Source organism: Taudactylus pleione, unplaced genomic scaffold, assembly GCF_031769625.1.
Source record: "Taudactylus pleione unplaced genomic scaffold, aTauple2 ptg000102l, whole genome shotgun sequence".
NCBI lineage: Eukaryota > Metazoa > Chordata > Amphibia > Anura > Myobatrachidae > Taudactylus > Taudactylus pleione.
Window position 1 is genome coordinate 1,943,992 of NW_028284504.1, and position 16,575 is coordinate 1,960,566.

General features: G+C 46.0%; 1 protein-coding gene across 3 annotated transcripts in view; it reads left to right on the plus strand.

The window, feature by feature from the left end:
- Positions 1-11,856: 11,856 nt before the first annotated feature.
- Positions 11,857-16,575, plus strand: part of FAM171A2 (family with sequence similarity 171 member A2) — a 64,511-nt gene continuing 59,792 nt past the window's right edge. For all 3 annotated transcript variants that reach the window (XR_015878258.1, XM_088470665.1, XM_088470666.1), the window contains exon 1: positions 11,857-12,052. Coding sequence is in view for 2 of the 3 variants with exons in the window: in XM_088470665.1 (XP_088326791.1) it covers positions 11,920-12,052 (133 nt within the window). In the remaining variant the exon portion in view is untranslated. The remainder of the gene's footprint in view (positions 12,053-16,575) is intronic.

The window sequence follows — 16,575 nt, forward strand, 5'->3', positions numbered from 1 at the left end:
AACTTGCGAGGGAATAATTTGAATATCCGGCCCCTTTTCCCGTACGACCGTGCGGCCGCTTCGACCGACTCTGAATGAGGTCCAAAGTCCTTTCAAACTGTACAATAACCCGGGTTGCTGCGCGTTCATGGGAAATAACACGTTATTGCTGGCAGTGCGAAAGGGGCAAAACATGTTTCTGCAAACAGTACCAGGCCTACAGAACCGGAGATGCTCCTCCCCCTAAATCAAACTCCTCCTGGGGCTTGACCTCCACTTGCTGCTACCAGCAACACCTGCTCCGTACTCTCTAGGTTAAAAGGCCAGGGAAAAGGGGCTGGGTTGCCTGTCCTTTCTCTGCCCCTTGCAGGACTGTAACTAACCTGGCGTCTTTGGGAGATGTGGCCGTCCTTTAACACACAGCCACAGGCACGCTGCTGCTATGCCTCCTTTTTCCTTCACTCAGATCCCCACCTCGTCTTGCTGCATTTTATTCAATTGCCGGCTCCTGCACTGCACCGCTCCTTGGAGCTGTAATGGATATATGGGCAGACTCCTCCATCCTCCTCACTGACTGATGGGGATTCTGTCAGTCTGATGTGGTGGCTGAATAACAGCATCACCGTCTCGCTGATAAGTCACCACAGGCAAGGCTCTCCCCCGACACTGGAGCTCTGCTGCCTCCCCTTACTTTGGGGCTGTGCAATGAACGGCCCTTATCTCTTTGGTGCTACTACCCTCTCTGGTGACTTTGGCTAGTGCCCCTCCCCCCTCAGTTGGCGCCCCTAACAAGTGCCATCCTGGCCAAGGGGTAGATACACTGTAGTGTTGATATTTGTTTCCATTGTTATGTGAGGTTTTAAAGAAGAATTCCAAACACATGTCACATTTGCATTGGCATCTAATCCATTTCATGGCTGGTTATCCTACAAATGCAGTTATTTTACAACTTTTGGTTGTCGGCCAAGAGAGGAAGTTACCATTACAGGTAGCAGTGGAAATTCGTATTTCCTGAATCATGCAGATTCTTGATTGGGATGTGAGATCAAGGATTGGTACGTGAGTGGCTGTGTACCCCAGGATGTGTGATGAATTACAGGTGATTTGAACCCAAGTGAGTGTGCTATGTGTTGAACTATGAATGCAATGCTTTGGGACTCATTTACAGTTGTTGAATTTTATGACCTGCCTCTCAGACGGAGCAGTATATGCCCTCTTCAGTGCCACACATAATGTTGCTTTCACAATCTCCCTGAAATTGGGCAAGTATGGGCTTAGGTTGCAAACCTCCTGAATCACTTTAGGCAAGGGAATATGAAATAAACTTTATTCAGCTGCCAGTACTCATTGGGAGACACAGGGGACGATTCAATAGTTTTTTTTAGGCGTGATTATTAATGAGCGGCCAGTGTTGCAATTCAATTGTTCTGGGCGCTCACTAATTATCGCCCTCTTCACCCCGGGTTTAGCCATGTAAAACTGCTAAACCCGTCTAAAGTTCTGGTTAGGGCGAGCTAACTGTGGTTAGCGCGTCCTATCCAGGGGGTTTCGCACACATTTCTGCTCGCACCCTCCTGAGGGTGCGAGCAGAAATACCGGTGCCGCCGTTTATCGCGCCCTGATGAAGCAACAATTGTATTGCTCCGTCAGGCGTCTTAAAATAAAAGCCAATGGCAAAACATTTGAATCGCTCCCACAGAGTCATAATTGCCTACTCTCCCAAAATGGCCAGAAAGATCCCAAAAATCGGGTCTCACACACCACCCCTCCACCCACCGGGGGGGGGGGGGGGGCGGTGACGCAGTGTTGGACTGGAGCACGAAGGGCCCACCGGGGGAATGCAGTGGTAGAGGCCCAATGTTCGGGGTGTGGAAAGTTACCACAGGGGCTTGGCCAGACAATGGAGACCATTCAACTGACCCTCTAATAGAGTAACAATGTATAATTCAAGTGTACAGTCTGAAACCTGACATAAGAGCAAGTGGTGGGGCCCACCGGGGATTTCCCCTGTACCCCTGTGGGCCAGTCCAACCCTGGGGTGACATGATTTACGCTGAATCGCTTAATCGTAGCACTGCCCCCTGCTATAAATGCCTGTTATCTCTGCACTATATAGCGGGCGGGGCCACAATGACGCGATTGTGCCACCACGCTCTCTGCACAAGCCCACCTTTCCGGCTGCCACGGCCCCTCTGTGCAGCAAAGTCGGCAAGTATGCCAAGGGTGTCACATGCTCATCCATGCTCTCATGCATGCTCAACCAGATTTTTCTACAGTGCAGATACGTGAGGATGTTGGGTCTGTTTCTCTGTCAGACTCTGTTCAGCTGTCTTCCACTGCCTTGCAAAACTGTGACAGGAGAGCCACTAAACAGTCCTGGCAGTGATTCTTTAACAAATGAAATGTTATGCGGGCCATAGACGGGCGATTTGAAATCGTACAACACCTGTTTTCAAATTCAGCCCGATGCATCGCATGCTGCTGTGAATGGTAAACGATGCATCTTAAAAGATGCTTCGGTTACCTATTTAACAGCATGACGGATCGCAGATCTTATGGTATTTCTATAAGATCTAAAATGCCGATGTACGACGGCGGGGACGCGAATCGCAGTCGTACAGCATGCCAAACCACACACGATGTGCACGATTGATCGTTGCGATCGATCGAAATCGTGCACATCGTCTAAAAAATCTTACCTTGTATGGGCCGCCTTACTGTATTTATAATGAAAAAAATCAGTTTTCTTTGGTAAGTGCAATACAATTATTCTACCTCAAAGTTTCAGGTAAAAGTCATTGCCAAAATACACTTCTCTTCCCTATATTCAAGAGATAAAAATAAATGTGTTTCAGTAAACCTTGCAGGCCTGTTTTGTGTTTTTCTTTTCCCCAGAAAATTATGGCATCACCCTTCGCTCGCAACCACCTAGTGACCGTAGCAGGCACAACAGTCTTTCCCGAAGTTGACATTATTTATTCTGCCCATAGAAGGCAGCACAGCGAGATCAGCAGTGAGTATATGGGGACTCCCCACTATTAATCACAATGTCTTTCCCTCAGGGATAGAATGCATGTCAAGTTCGCAGTGGTTGTTTAGGATTCTTAATTGTAAAGCGCAATTGAATCTCTCTCTATCAATAATTCAAATGAAATAACGGAACTGCCTTATCTATATAAAGAAATATATTTAGATTGAAGTGGCTATGGTTACATTAGTTAGTGTTGATCCTGGTAGGGAGGAAACATTTTGCATCAGAGAAACATCTATATGCTTATGTACGAGGGTTTTCAAGTAAGCATAATGACAAATACAGATATTCATGTGATCTTTATTTGTACCTATCCTTGTGGGGGTCTATTTCCACACAATATTATCATTCTCCACTTGGGTGATAGTATAGTAAAATTTACCACATTATGTGCGGTCTTTATATATCTTTTGGAATGTTCTAGCAATGAGTCCATTGCCAAAGAAGGTTTAAATAAGGCACCCATGTCCCTGATAGACTGTGCGGGTCAGGTGAACAGGTAGTGGCATCTGGTTGGAAGTTAGGCAGTCAGGTGACAGCCGCACCATACTTCTCTGGCGTAAAATATGAGACTGGAGAGACCCCAACCACCTGGCTAGCTGGCAGACATGGAATTCTCCGGCATCCAGTAGGAGCAACAAAGACCGTGAGGCGGCCCTGTTGGGCCAGGTAATGGGGCCTTGAACTCCGATATGTGACATTTTCCTCTTTCAAGGAAAATCCTACCCAGAAAATTGTGTCCAACCAACCATAACATCTGAACTCCTATAGAACTTGACTTCATTCCCCTAGCTAAATGGTGCTTTTTTTCCAAAAGGACTGAAGGCACTTTACAGAAATCCTAAACATAACACAAGGGTTTAGATTTGTAGAAAATACAGAAACCAATGAATATAATACAGGGTTGATGTAGCCATTTTGGATAATAAATTCCAAGCATTATTTATCCTACCCAGACGAGGCAGCCATCTTGGGCGTTATACATTGGTTACAATATGTGATATAAGCAATCCATGGAACTAATTCAGAGATGGGTTGTAATCCAGCTGCTCTCTTAATAGCAGTTGTGAGAGCAGGGTCGGCGTGATTCAGTAAGCAAGGTATGCAGTGCAGGATGGCATGGAGAGGCACCTTCCCCGCTCTGCTGGCAGCCAGTTATCCACGGTTAGCTGCACTGCTACTCCTGTCATACAAAAATAATAAAAATACTCTCACTAATCTTAATGGTGTGATTTAAACAGCCCCCAGTAATTTTGTTTTTTATATGTTTTAAATTCCTCCTATGTGGGGGCTTGGGTAAGATCCTTATGGGCTGCTACCTCCCCAGGGGCTCTATTTATATTTTTTTTTTTTTACTAAAGTAATGTGAAAAATTGTGTTTTTATATCCTTTTCACATTATTTTAGTTTCGCTGAAATGTATTAAAGGGCTTTTGGAGCATTTTTTGTGAAAAACCACAAGCTAGGGATGGCCATCAGTACCACACCCATCAATCTCTGCTATCGATGGGTGTTTTAGCTGGAACCATCTGTGGTTACAAACTATGCTATCATTGATGGTTCCCACTATCGAGTACTCGCACATGCGCAGAAGAGGATTTGCTGGAGAGCCAGCCCCCTCCCTGGCTCTGGCGGTTCCAATGTCGCCGGCACTGGACATGTATGGACTCAGAGATCTGGGGGACAGGGCTGGAGTGGGCTGTGCTGCTCACTGCTGCTGACTGACAACTGAGCTCAAGCTGCTCAGCCAGTCAGTGAGGCGGGACAGCCCACGATCCACCAATCCTGGCACACATCTAGCCAAGAGGTGGAACAGAGAGACACATGCCAGGAGGAGGAGGCAGGACTTGAACTGTGGACCTCATTCAGAGTCGGTCGTTGCGGCTGCACGGTCGTAAGGTAAAAGGGGCCGGATATGCAAATGAAGCGCTCGCAAGTTGCGTCGTTAAGATGGGATCGTTAGCTGGACGAGCGAGGGGAGGATGCGGGCATAAGACTAAAAATATGCCCCCTTCCCGTTCCCATTACATGTCATCTCTGGGCATATAAGGATTAATCGAGACCATCGGGAACCATCGGAGCTGGTCGTAGACCTTAAGGTTGACCATACCCTCTCTTAAGCACTACAATCAAGTCAGTGTAAAAACCTCCCATGTCACATGTGCCATGACACTACTTAGTTAATTATGCACTCCCATAAAACGCCGTTTGCATAGTCAGGCACGCCTGCGTTCGGATCTCCACTCCCCCGTTCACAAGCACCTTCCCCTGTTACCACCCACAAACGCCTCATCCTGTCACTCAAACTAACGACCTGGCCAAGTTGAAGGAGAGAGCAATTTCTGATCGTAATAGCTAGTTTGCGCACACGTATTGCAAATTTTATCGCAAGCGCAGTTTAGCGAACATCGGTGGCGTACGACTGTGCGGCCGCAACGACCGACTCTGAAAGAGGTCCTGTGTGTAGTGTACACAATGTACCAGGGGCGTATCTATAATGGGTGTAGGCGCACACCCTGCACCCATATTTTTTATACTTACCTCTCCTAAATCCCGCATTGGCTGTAGCAGCTCTACATAAAGCCCCTGGAAAATGTCAGCGGCGGCCATTTTTCCAGCATTTTGTGCATGCACAGTAGGGAAATCAGCTGGAAAATGGCTGCTGCGCAATTTTCCCTGTGATCTGCGCATGCGCAGTAGACTCTGGGCACAGACTGCACTGTTTCATCAATGCACTGCCGGCCGCTAGGGAGAGGGTAGGGGGCCCCAGATGGTGAATGAACTTGGGCCCCCTCCTCTTTATACACCTCTGCACTGTTCAGTAAACATGCAGCCCACTGATGAATGATCTTATTTTCTTAATCCAAAGAAACCATCGCCATCGGCCCCAGGGATATCATTGATGATGGCAAACCATCTGGTTCTCTGCCATCGATGGTGCAACCATTCAACATTGAACATAAATGATCAATGTTTTTAAAACATCGATGGTCAATGGCCATCCGTACTCCAAGACCTTTAATTTGCATTTCTCTAGCAAGCAGATCGCATTCCCATTACAAGTAGGGAAATGCAATCTGTTTGCAGGTCCAACGGGCGATATCGTCAGTGGGGGCCATGCTTTATATAAGTGTGTATGCACTTGTCAATGCAGGCACCCCCACCAGGACCCGCTGCACAACACATCGCCAGGGTACACATCGTTAAGTGTGTACCCAGCATAAGACTTATACGGGTAAATCAAAAGTGCCTAATATGATAAGCACCACATGAATAGTTCCAATCAATAATGAATCTGTTGTATACCAAGTTTATACAGAAATGGGCACTATTGATTGACTTGACAGCAAAAAATGGGTTTCCATTAAAGATCCAAACACTATACATGCATAGATCTCTCATTGCCCTCTCCCCCCATACTTCTCATTGCCCTTACATAGTTCTCTCATTGCACTCTCCATATCTCACTGATCCTTCACAGCTCCCTACACCCTCACAGTATAAAGCAACTCAATCATAACCAGGGGCGCCGAAAGGGGGGGAGCGGGTGCCCAGGCTTGCTGGAAGAGCCCCACGTTGCCCTATTCCCACTCCCTCTTACCTCACAGCAGCCCAGCACTACGCGGCGCTGCAAAAAAGTTTTTATTTAATTCTAATGGGGCGTGGCCACACTGCCCATGATTATGCCATGCCCCCTGGGCCTGGCACGACTCTCTACACCCCTGATTATAACTCAGTGATTGCCATACAGTAATACAGTACACATAACATCGCAACCACCGCCATGCAGTATATCACTGCCGGAAGCTCACTACTGACATCACTCGTGATGTCAGTAGGGCTGTCCCCAAATGGCAGGCCACCACCCCAACCCGCCTACAAAACGGGGCGAGCTGTCAATCAACATCGACAGCCACCCCGTTTGTAGCGAGCCCAGGAGCGAGTGAATTTCTCATTCGCTCTGGGGCGAGCGCACGCGCAGTGCGCACTGCCCGGCCATCGACCCGCTTGCGAGCAGGTCTGAATCAGGCCCATTATGCTATTATGTCACAAAGTAGTACAGGGCTGTAACTAGGGGTGTACGGACGGTACGGCCGCACAGAGTGCAGTGCTCTGTGGGCGGCACCACAACTCACCCACGGCTCCCTGCATCTGGCTAGCAGGGTTTCTGGAATGGCACCATGCAGCCAGAATCTCTGCTACACTGCCATCTGGAGTGTCCTTTGGACGCTGCAGGCATTCACACCGCTGCCCTTACAGGCCCCCGGAGCATCCTGAGGATGCTCTAGGCATTGCTGTAATCACTGGCGATTCTAGCCCCACCCCCTCTACCAGGCATCAAGCACAGAGGCGTGGCCTACTTTGGGCGCCGGGAGCACTAGTTACGGTGCTGCAGTAGTTCCACTTATACACATTATGCCACACAATAGGGGCCTCCTTAACTGTTACTAAAGAGTGGACTGGGCCTAATACCCAGCCCCTCACCAGGGGCTCAGGCCATTGTCTGGGTACCTTTGGGCACAGAGAGTGACCTGTGCCTAATGTCCAGCCACTCACCAGGGGCTCAGGCCATTGCCGGCCTACCTTTGGGCACAGAGAGTGACCTGTGCCTAATGCCCAGCCACTCACCAGGGGCTCAGGCTTTTGCCTGACTACCTTTGGGCACAGATGGTGACGTGCCTAATTCCCAGCCACTCACAAGGGGCTCAGACCATTGCCTGCCTACCTTTAGGTACAGAGAGTGACCTGGGCCTAATGCCCAGAGTCACTTATACTTGTTGCATGGGCCCTCTGCCCGCCTAACATGCCCCACATGCCTAAGTTTTGATTGTACCCACGGGCCTAATGCCCACTTCCTGGTGGTCTAGTGGGGGGGAAGGTTAAATTACTGGTGGCCACTGCTGCTTACCGCTAAGTTGAGAGAGGCTGCAGTGGGGAGCTTCGTTTAGCTCTTTGCTTCCCACCACCTGCTGCACTCTCCCAGCCTCATATTCTGCCATTGGCCAGTCCTGGCCAGCCGTGCCGCCTATCTTCTTTCTTGGCTACGCCATCGTCTAGCCTCCTCCGCGCCCATAGGAGCTCTTCAACCCGACGTCTTCTTGCCTTGACGACTGCGCTGAATAAACACTACAACGCCGCAAGTGGGTGTTATTGGCTACAAGTCTGCGGACCATGATTGGCTCACAGCCTACGCCAAATTAAAACTGTTGCAACTGCTGCTTGACAGCGCTGGGGACACATCTCTACATCACGCCACTGCACTTTTGGCGCTGGGATCCAACACTTGATCCCAGTGCCGACTCCCGTAGCTGCCTTAGTCAGGCACAGCGACAGTGGATAGCCGGCTGGCAATGCGGACCCAGAGGTAAAGGCAAGCAGCGGGGAGAGCGCCTATCCAACCTTGCGCCCCCCTGCAATGTTCATCCTGCTGACCACATTGCGCCGGCCCTGACTGCATCGCAGTGACTGCCATACATTACAGCAATAGGCTGCATGCCCGCTACAAGGGAACAGGAGGAGGATTAATGTGTATCATCTGGATGGTGGCCAGCCTTTGTCAGCCCGCACAATCAGTATGCCTATCCACTCCCTCCTCCGTTCTCAGACCACAGCACCCAGTGAAAAAAAAACATATTAGGAAGCCTCCGGGTGGCCCTGCAATGACTGGCACCCATCTCTGATAGGTACAGTTTTCAAGATTTCTTCAGTTGAGTGAACGCTTACTTTATACTGTGTTTTTGTAGTGCATATGCATACCGCCCAACTTTTGCTCTTCACGAAGAGAGGGACACTGTGCGCCTGAAAAGGGGGTGGGGGCTTCACTTGAAGGGGTGTGGCCTATTGGAAATGGGGCGGAGCCTCACAGCAACCCCCCATTTGATGTCACTAAAGGGATCGTGTCCAGCACTCTCCGAGATGCTGGGCAGTCCCCAGGCTCTGACTACACAGGTTTACAGATGCTGCGCGTATGTCTGTTCACCTTCTGCACACCTTCTGTATGTGCTCTCCCCAACTTCCCCCGCCACCACTGGATACTGCAGGACTGAATGCAGCACAGTTGTGAGGTATGCATATGTGTCTGGGGATATTAATATAATGTCATGGGTAATCGTTCATATCGTTTGGATTAGTGATGGACATGGAAAACTGATGATTAGCAACCACTGATGTTTCCGATTCGATGGAAGTACTTTTTCCATTGAATACCGGGAATTTGATGGTTGCCAGCCATCGAATGCAGCTTTCCGATGCCCATCTGTTGGCTGGCTGTAGGAGGGTTTACACATCTCTGCTCTGCAGGCCCGGCGACAGGGGGGTACAAGGGGTACACCTGTGCCGGGCCCCAAGGATCTGAAGGGCCCCCAGGTTCTGGGGGCACAAAAGGCATCTGCGTGGCGGGACCGCTGCTAATAGAGGAAAATTAACTGCAACTGCCTGCACCACTAGGCCGCCTGTCTGCCGCGAGTATGCAGCAAACAAAAAACAGAACCCTGGCCCCGTCAACGAGTGTGGCGCATAACTGAATGGCCTCGACGTCCTTGCATATGACGCTGGGCGCCGACGTTTTTCCTGAGTCCCTGCTGCTGAGTCTGTAGCGTCAACCTAAGAGGAGCAGGGAGGAAGTAGAACATTACGGTCGCCGGGCACTGCATGCCGGTTCAAGCTGCAGCACCGCACTTTCCCAGGCTGTGTGTGGGGCAAGTGTCTTTTTACTAAGTGCAGAGGCTGGGGGTAAGCTGCTGTATAACCTGTTTCCTTCAGTGTGTACCGTGTATGTCACATAATTCAGTGTTTAGGCATGTATGCCGAGGGTTTTCATGTATGTGTATATGTAGATTTGTTTGAGTGTGTCAGTGTGTGTGTGTGTATATATAATATATATATATATATATATATATATATATATATTACTGATATACTGTGTGCGTGTATGTAATGTATGGCACTCTTCCTGTGGGTTTCCAATAGCTCCGATGCCCTCCCTCCGGACAAATCTATCCACTTTAACAATTCACACAAGCGGCGGCACTCAGAGGCTGTTTTGAAAAGGTAAACCCTGTGTATTTTAAAAATACATAAACAAGAACAGACACCAACGTTTCGGGACTATGACAAAGGGACGGAACATTGGTATCAGTTCTTGTTTATGTATTTTTAAAATACACGGAGTTTACCTTTTCAAAACAGCCTCTGAGTGCCGCCGCTTGTGTGTATTGTTACAAAATATATATATATATATAAATAAAATATAGATGTGTGGGTTGTGTGGAGGAGGGGTTGACGTGGGGGCCCCAGAGATATCAGTGTAACAGGCCCGAAGATTTCTATTGCCAGCCCTGCTGCTCTGCATACCGAGGCAGCATGTGTGCAGCAGGAGAATAGATGCCGTGCACATGCGCACGACATCTATTCTCAGTGTAGGGGGAGCCTGGGGGCAGCCCAGCATCTTGGAGAATCTCTGGGCATGCCCACACAGTGACGTGGATGGATGTGCTGTGATGCTCCACCCCCTTTCACAGAGGCTCTGCCCCTTTCAGGGCAAATGTAGAACCATTGCGATGGTTTTACTATTTAATGGTTGTGATGCGATGGCTAAGTCACGCCCCCAAGATTGGCACGCATAAGGGGGTATGGCTTCATGAAGTGAGGCCACGCCCCCTTGTGCGTGCATTTAAGAAATCCTGCCAGCTGCATCGGGTGTCACCCAATTAAGTGACACCCGTGTTAAAGAAACAATTTGTTAAAGCATAAATATATCCACTATGACTTAAGTAACCAGTCTGTTAGTATCTAAATGTCATATGTATTAAAGAGTAGGTTATACCCATTTTCAGGGGGATCCTGCAAATATTAACGGTCCCCTGAATGTAACAAGAAGGAACTGCAGCAGATATCTTTGATATGTGCTGTGGTTCCTCCAATTCATGTGTGTTACTGTATGTGTGTGTATATTATTTATTTATTTCCAGTTATTTATATAGCGCACACATATTCTGTAGCGCTTTACAGAGAATATATACATATAGTATGTACGTATATACAAACACGTGTGTGTGTGTGTGTATATATATATATAGATATATATACAGTAGCAAGAAACGGCGACACTTCAGGTCTTTTAAAATAGGTTAACAAAGGTTAATAAAACTGAAACGTTGGACTAAACAACTGCTATATGCCAGCAGTGTAATTTGTCTATTTTAAAAGACCTAATGTGCCACTGTTTCTTGCTACTCTGTATACTATTATAGGAGGGCACACAGGCGTTTTCTACCACTTGCTACACTCTAGTGCCAGTCCACTGCTATTATATAGATGTATGTGTGTGTGTGTATATATGTATATATATATATATATATAATATATATTATATATATATATATATATACATATATATATATATAGCTATCTATAATGTGTGGAATATGTATATATGAATGTCGGATCAAATATATATATACACACAGTGCATGTATATATGTGAATATGTATACATGTGTATATGTATATATATATATATATATATATATATATATATATATATATAATGTGTGTGTGTGTGTATATATGTGTTAGCACTAGCACACACACACGTTGTGTCATGTGTGTCCGTGAAGTCAGAGTCTTGGTGCATAATAGGATAAGACTCAGTGTCGAGAGGGAGGGGGCCCAAGCATCACTGGCGGTGAGTGAGCCCCTTGTATCTATGATGTTCTGCTTGTGAAGCATTATTCTCACCTCAGTGAGTCTTCCAGATTTACCCGCAGTCCCCAGTAGATGGCGCTGGCTTCCAGTGGGAAAAAAAAGAAGGGGAGGTGTGGCAGAGGAGAGAAAGGGAGGGGGAGAGAAGAAGAGAATCATAAGCTGTCTGTAACAGTGTATAGAGAAGGAAGAATGGAGGGGTGACGAATGGGAAGCATGGGGCTTGCAGTGGATTTAGGGATGCCTTGTGGAGGGATCTGCAGCCCTTTGGTGGTCCTATTTGTGATGTGCTGCATAGGTTGCCATGGGAAATCACTGGTGGAGCCCCCAATGCCTCAGGGTAAGTCTTGAAGGAGGTTGAGACAATGAAATGGGGAGGTAGCAGGGTCAGAGGAGGTGGAGGGAGCTATGCTAGGTATAGATACATGTATTGTGTGATGGATATATATGTACCTAAGCTAGTCATTCTGGGGTGTTATATTGTGGGGTTCTTTTGTTAAGAAAAAAATGATGGATTGGGGCATTTCGTTTATGCAGGGAGTCTGATTGGAGGGAGGTTCTGGTCTCTGATAGGAGATGGACTTCTGTTGTTTGATTGGTCAGGGAAGATATTGGGGTGACCATTTTCCGTGGATACTACTATTTTCAGATACACTGACTCCATTCATTTGCTTGGGTGTCTGTAACAGAAATGTGCATCCAGTGAATGGAGCTAATATTTCCTGGGGAGGAGTATGTGTATATGGATTACTGTAGCACAGTTAGGGGAGGGAGGTAATGGTCTCTGGGGTGATTCTAGTATGTGATGTAATGGGTGGGGATACATTTGGGGCTTAGAAATGACGGGTCTGTCCACAGATGCAGATAGGAGGATCTGAATGCAGATGTTATTTCAATTAGTCGTTATACACAGGCCAGAGACCAGTGTCATAATATATTTCTATTACCCGGTTCTAGCCTGAAATTAGTTTTCTTATTTGTAAATACGATGACTTAATAGGGTATTTTATGATGATAACAGCTAAGGGAGTAAATATCTTGATATCACATTACATCCTCTCCTTTGGGTTCATACAGTTTAGAGGAGGGGTAAGTAATACCCCTTGTGATCTCACATGATTAGGGCTATGTCTCTGACTACTTTAGTTAGGTTTCTCTTGGGAAATCTATATATTAGCAGTCTCTATTTCTAGTCTCTTCCGATATCAGCTGTCTCTGCTCACAGCTGTCTTCCTAGTAGACGACGGTCTCACTTGTCTGCTGGCAACTCTGCTTCAAGAGGAATCAGTGTCCGATGAAATTCTGTGTGTTTACAACTTTAGTTACTGGTGTTCTATACAAATATAAATCACAGATTACAGGGTAACTATAGTAACATACATTTTCTATATGGAAGTTAGCACGTTTCTGTAAATATATAATAGTTTAGTGACAAATGTATATTTTATAACACACTGGAAACTTAAAATACCTGGGTATATAATAAGGACACCTTCAAGAGTGACATTGCAGTCTCTATTGTACCAATATGGAGCAATGGTACAAATCTGTAGGCATCATAGCTATCAATAAGCTCAGACCTGTGCAATTTAATGTAAAGAAAGCAAAGATCTTATTGGTTGTTATGACTTTATCCACTCTTTATTAAACATATATTTCAATACTAGGTATATTTATCAATGGCGGCTAGTGCGTGTTGATAACTCACTCTGTATCACTGCATATTACAGCAATATAAAATGTATTACTGACACTATTTAACATGCAAGGGATCCTTGCCAGCCCTGGCAAAATGCCTCCTCCTAAATGACATGGATGAGCTATTCACCATCACCATAATGCTGTGGTGAATGGAGCAAGCATTATTACGCATGACCAGGTAATGCATGTGCACAGTAAATTTATCTATTTTAGCAATAATCGCAATATTGGCTCAAATATTTTCGGTCAGTGGGTCCTATTCATCAACACTAAATTAATATTTTTAAGGACATTTTCCTTAAATAATGTTATTTTAGTATTCATGAAGTGTCTTAACGCAGGAGATATCACTGATATCTCCTGGTTAAGTTCCCCTGCGTTAATTTCCACACTCACCATACATTAGTATGGGGATGTGGAAATTATGGTATTCATCCAATTCCGAAAATAATGAATTTTCGGAATTTGATGGAGGTGCTATCCGCCACTGTGAGGTGGCGAATAGCAGGTGAAACTTACCTGCTTACAGCTGGACAGGCCCCCCGACGTCTCCCTTCGGCGCTCTGGTGCGTCCTCTGGCTCCAGAGGCTGGTCTGACACTGTGTTCTCCCAGCAGAACACAATAAAGATTAGAAAAAAAAAATTTTTTTTCTAATCTGTACTGTGATCTGCTGGGAGACCATGTGACAGACCAGCAGGACGAAGCTGGAGGCTGCTGCGTGGGCAGGTAAGTGCGGGACGTGGGGGGAGGTGAGTGGAGGGAGGGTTGGGTGGTGTACACAAAATTACCGCAGCTCTAAGTAGTGCGCATGCGCTGGGTTTACAAATGTAACAGCGCATGCGCAGCACGGATTCCAGCTGCGGTAATGCAGTGTAGAGAGGGAAAACTTTCCCGAAAAGCTGTCATCGCAGAAATGACAGCTTTTCGGAATTGATACTTATGGAGAGGAGGAATGATTAATTCCTCCTGTAATTAGGTAGAACTCCATGCGAGTTCTAAACCTAATTACCTCCATCGAATTTTATGTGTTAATGAATAGGCCCCAGTATCTTATCAATTATTAAAATTATTTCCCCGCTGTGCAACCAAAACCTTTTTAGGGACAGTAGTTGCGTTAACACACTGTCACTGTGAAGTCCCAGGTAGCCTTGTTTTCAGAAGTCCGAAAAGACTTGCTTCTATTTCTTGTATAGCGCTTGCTCCGACTTGAGGTTGGACATGTTGAGATATATGACCCCATTTCTTTGCAGGTCCTACACTATCAGTCATGATTCTGAAAACATGGTAACTACTGTCACACTGGATTAAAGCTCACCTGCCAACTAACTTATAGCTTTTAAAGGTGAGACAGTCGTCAAACATAGCTGCTGTAATACTACCAAGAAAACAGCTAACAAATGAGCTTACACAGGGGTGCATGAGAAAGCTATGATCACAAAAATGTTAATTAAAAATTAACCAATTAAACAGAGTCTTAAATCCATTGCACGCGCCATTCCTTAATTTGGGGTGCAAACCACTATTCCAAGGCTTGGGCATTAACAAAGAAGTTAATTGTGTTATCTTCTCCGTTAACCCTTTCCTAAATAGCTGTATTACTTAAATTGTGCTGAAATATTAGTTTCCCCAAGATCTAAGTAAAATTTGTCTTGCTAAATAGACCCATTGATCTAGCGGGGATTCAGTAAAACCCCTCCATCAGCACTGAACCCCATTAACAATATATGGCATGCCATCCAGAGCGTAGTGAATTGCTCCTCATCAACGTTCCAATATAGTTCTAGAGCAGTGGTCGCCAACCTTAATTGAGGTGTGAGCTACTTTAGAAAAATTTAACCTCCTGAAGAGCTACTAAAATTGTAGAAAAAAAAATCTGCCTGGTAACCGAACAATTGAAGGTAATTTAATGAAAAAAAATGTTTCATAGAAAATAACAATGCATTTAATTATTACAGTGATATTGTTGTAGTCTGTAAATAAAACATTTCACTGTTAATTACTGGCTCCAAGGAGGTACGTGCAGTAAAAAAGCAAAAGATATAGGCAGGGCTGCTGTGTGGTTTTCTGGCAGGGCTGGGCAGGAGTCACTTTCTCCACCATAACGTAGATGCTGTAGGTGGAACCACGGAGAAGCATGTCAGGCGATTGCTGTAGAGGCTGTGGCATTCACCTGACGTGCTTCCCTGTGATTCCACCCATGGTGTTGAAGTGTCAATTCCTCCTAGGTTACTCGGCAGTGCTGCAGCTAGGTGAGCTACCAAAATTAAGATCGTTAGCTACCGGTAGCTCGCGAGCTACAGGTTGGAGACCACTGTTCTAGAGTATCCTCTATGATGGCTAGAGCAGTGTCTGAGAAATCTGTGATGTCTCCGCCATTAAACCTTTGTTAGGGTTGGGTACAGGATGTCAGCGCTCGGGGTCCTGGCGGTCAGAATCCTGATGCCAACATCTCAACAGGGAAAGGCTACCGACACCTGCCGGTCAGTATCCTAGCCCCCCCCCTCTTCTTACCCCTAACCCTTTCTTCTCGCTGCCTAAACCGAACCCTCCCCCCTAGTACCTAAACCTGACCATAATGACCATGAAAAATTTAAAATTTTAATATGAACAATTTAATTTATCTTTCTAACAGCTATTGTACGAATTGGTAGTTAATAATAATATTTATTTAATAATGTATAAACACATTTTTATAGTAAAATTAAAAGTTAAACTGGGGTTGGCCAACCCCCGAAACACTGACGAAAATGAACATAGGATTGAGAGTCTTTGTATATCTACTGTCACTGCTACAGCTGTCGTAAATCAAACGCGAGAAAAAGAGACAAGAGGCTCCAGGCCTTGACCTTTTGGTCCCCCCCCCCTCCCATGAAAATTTTTGTTCCGATGCCCCTCGACACTCCCATAACAATTCTTTATTCATTTGTTATGTAAAAATATGACCATACAAAGTACTAAAATTTTAATCTTCTATAGTAAGGAAACTCCTCGCTGACTCCCAAAAATGTCATAATCAGCCCTTCAATAAGTACACTGGGCGGCTGAAAGTATGTGCACACAGCACCTAATTAATGTATTTGGCCATGCCAGCCACACCTAATGCTAACAAGTGGATAAAATCGAGCATGCAATTTCCATAGTGTAACATAAGCAGCATAATA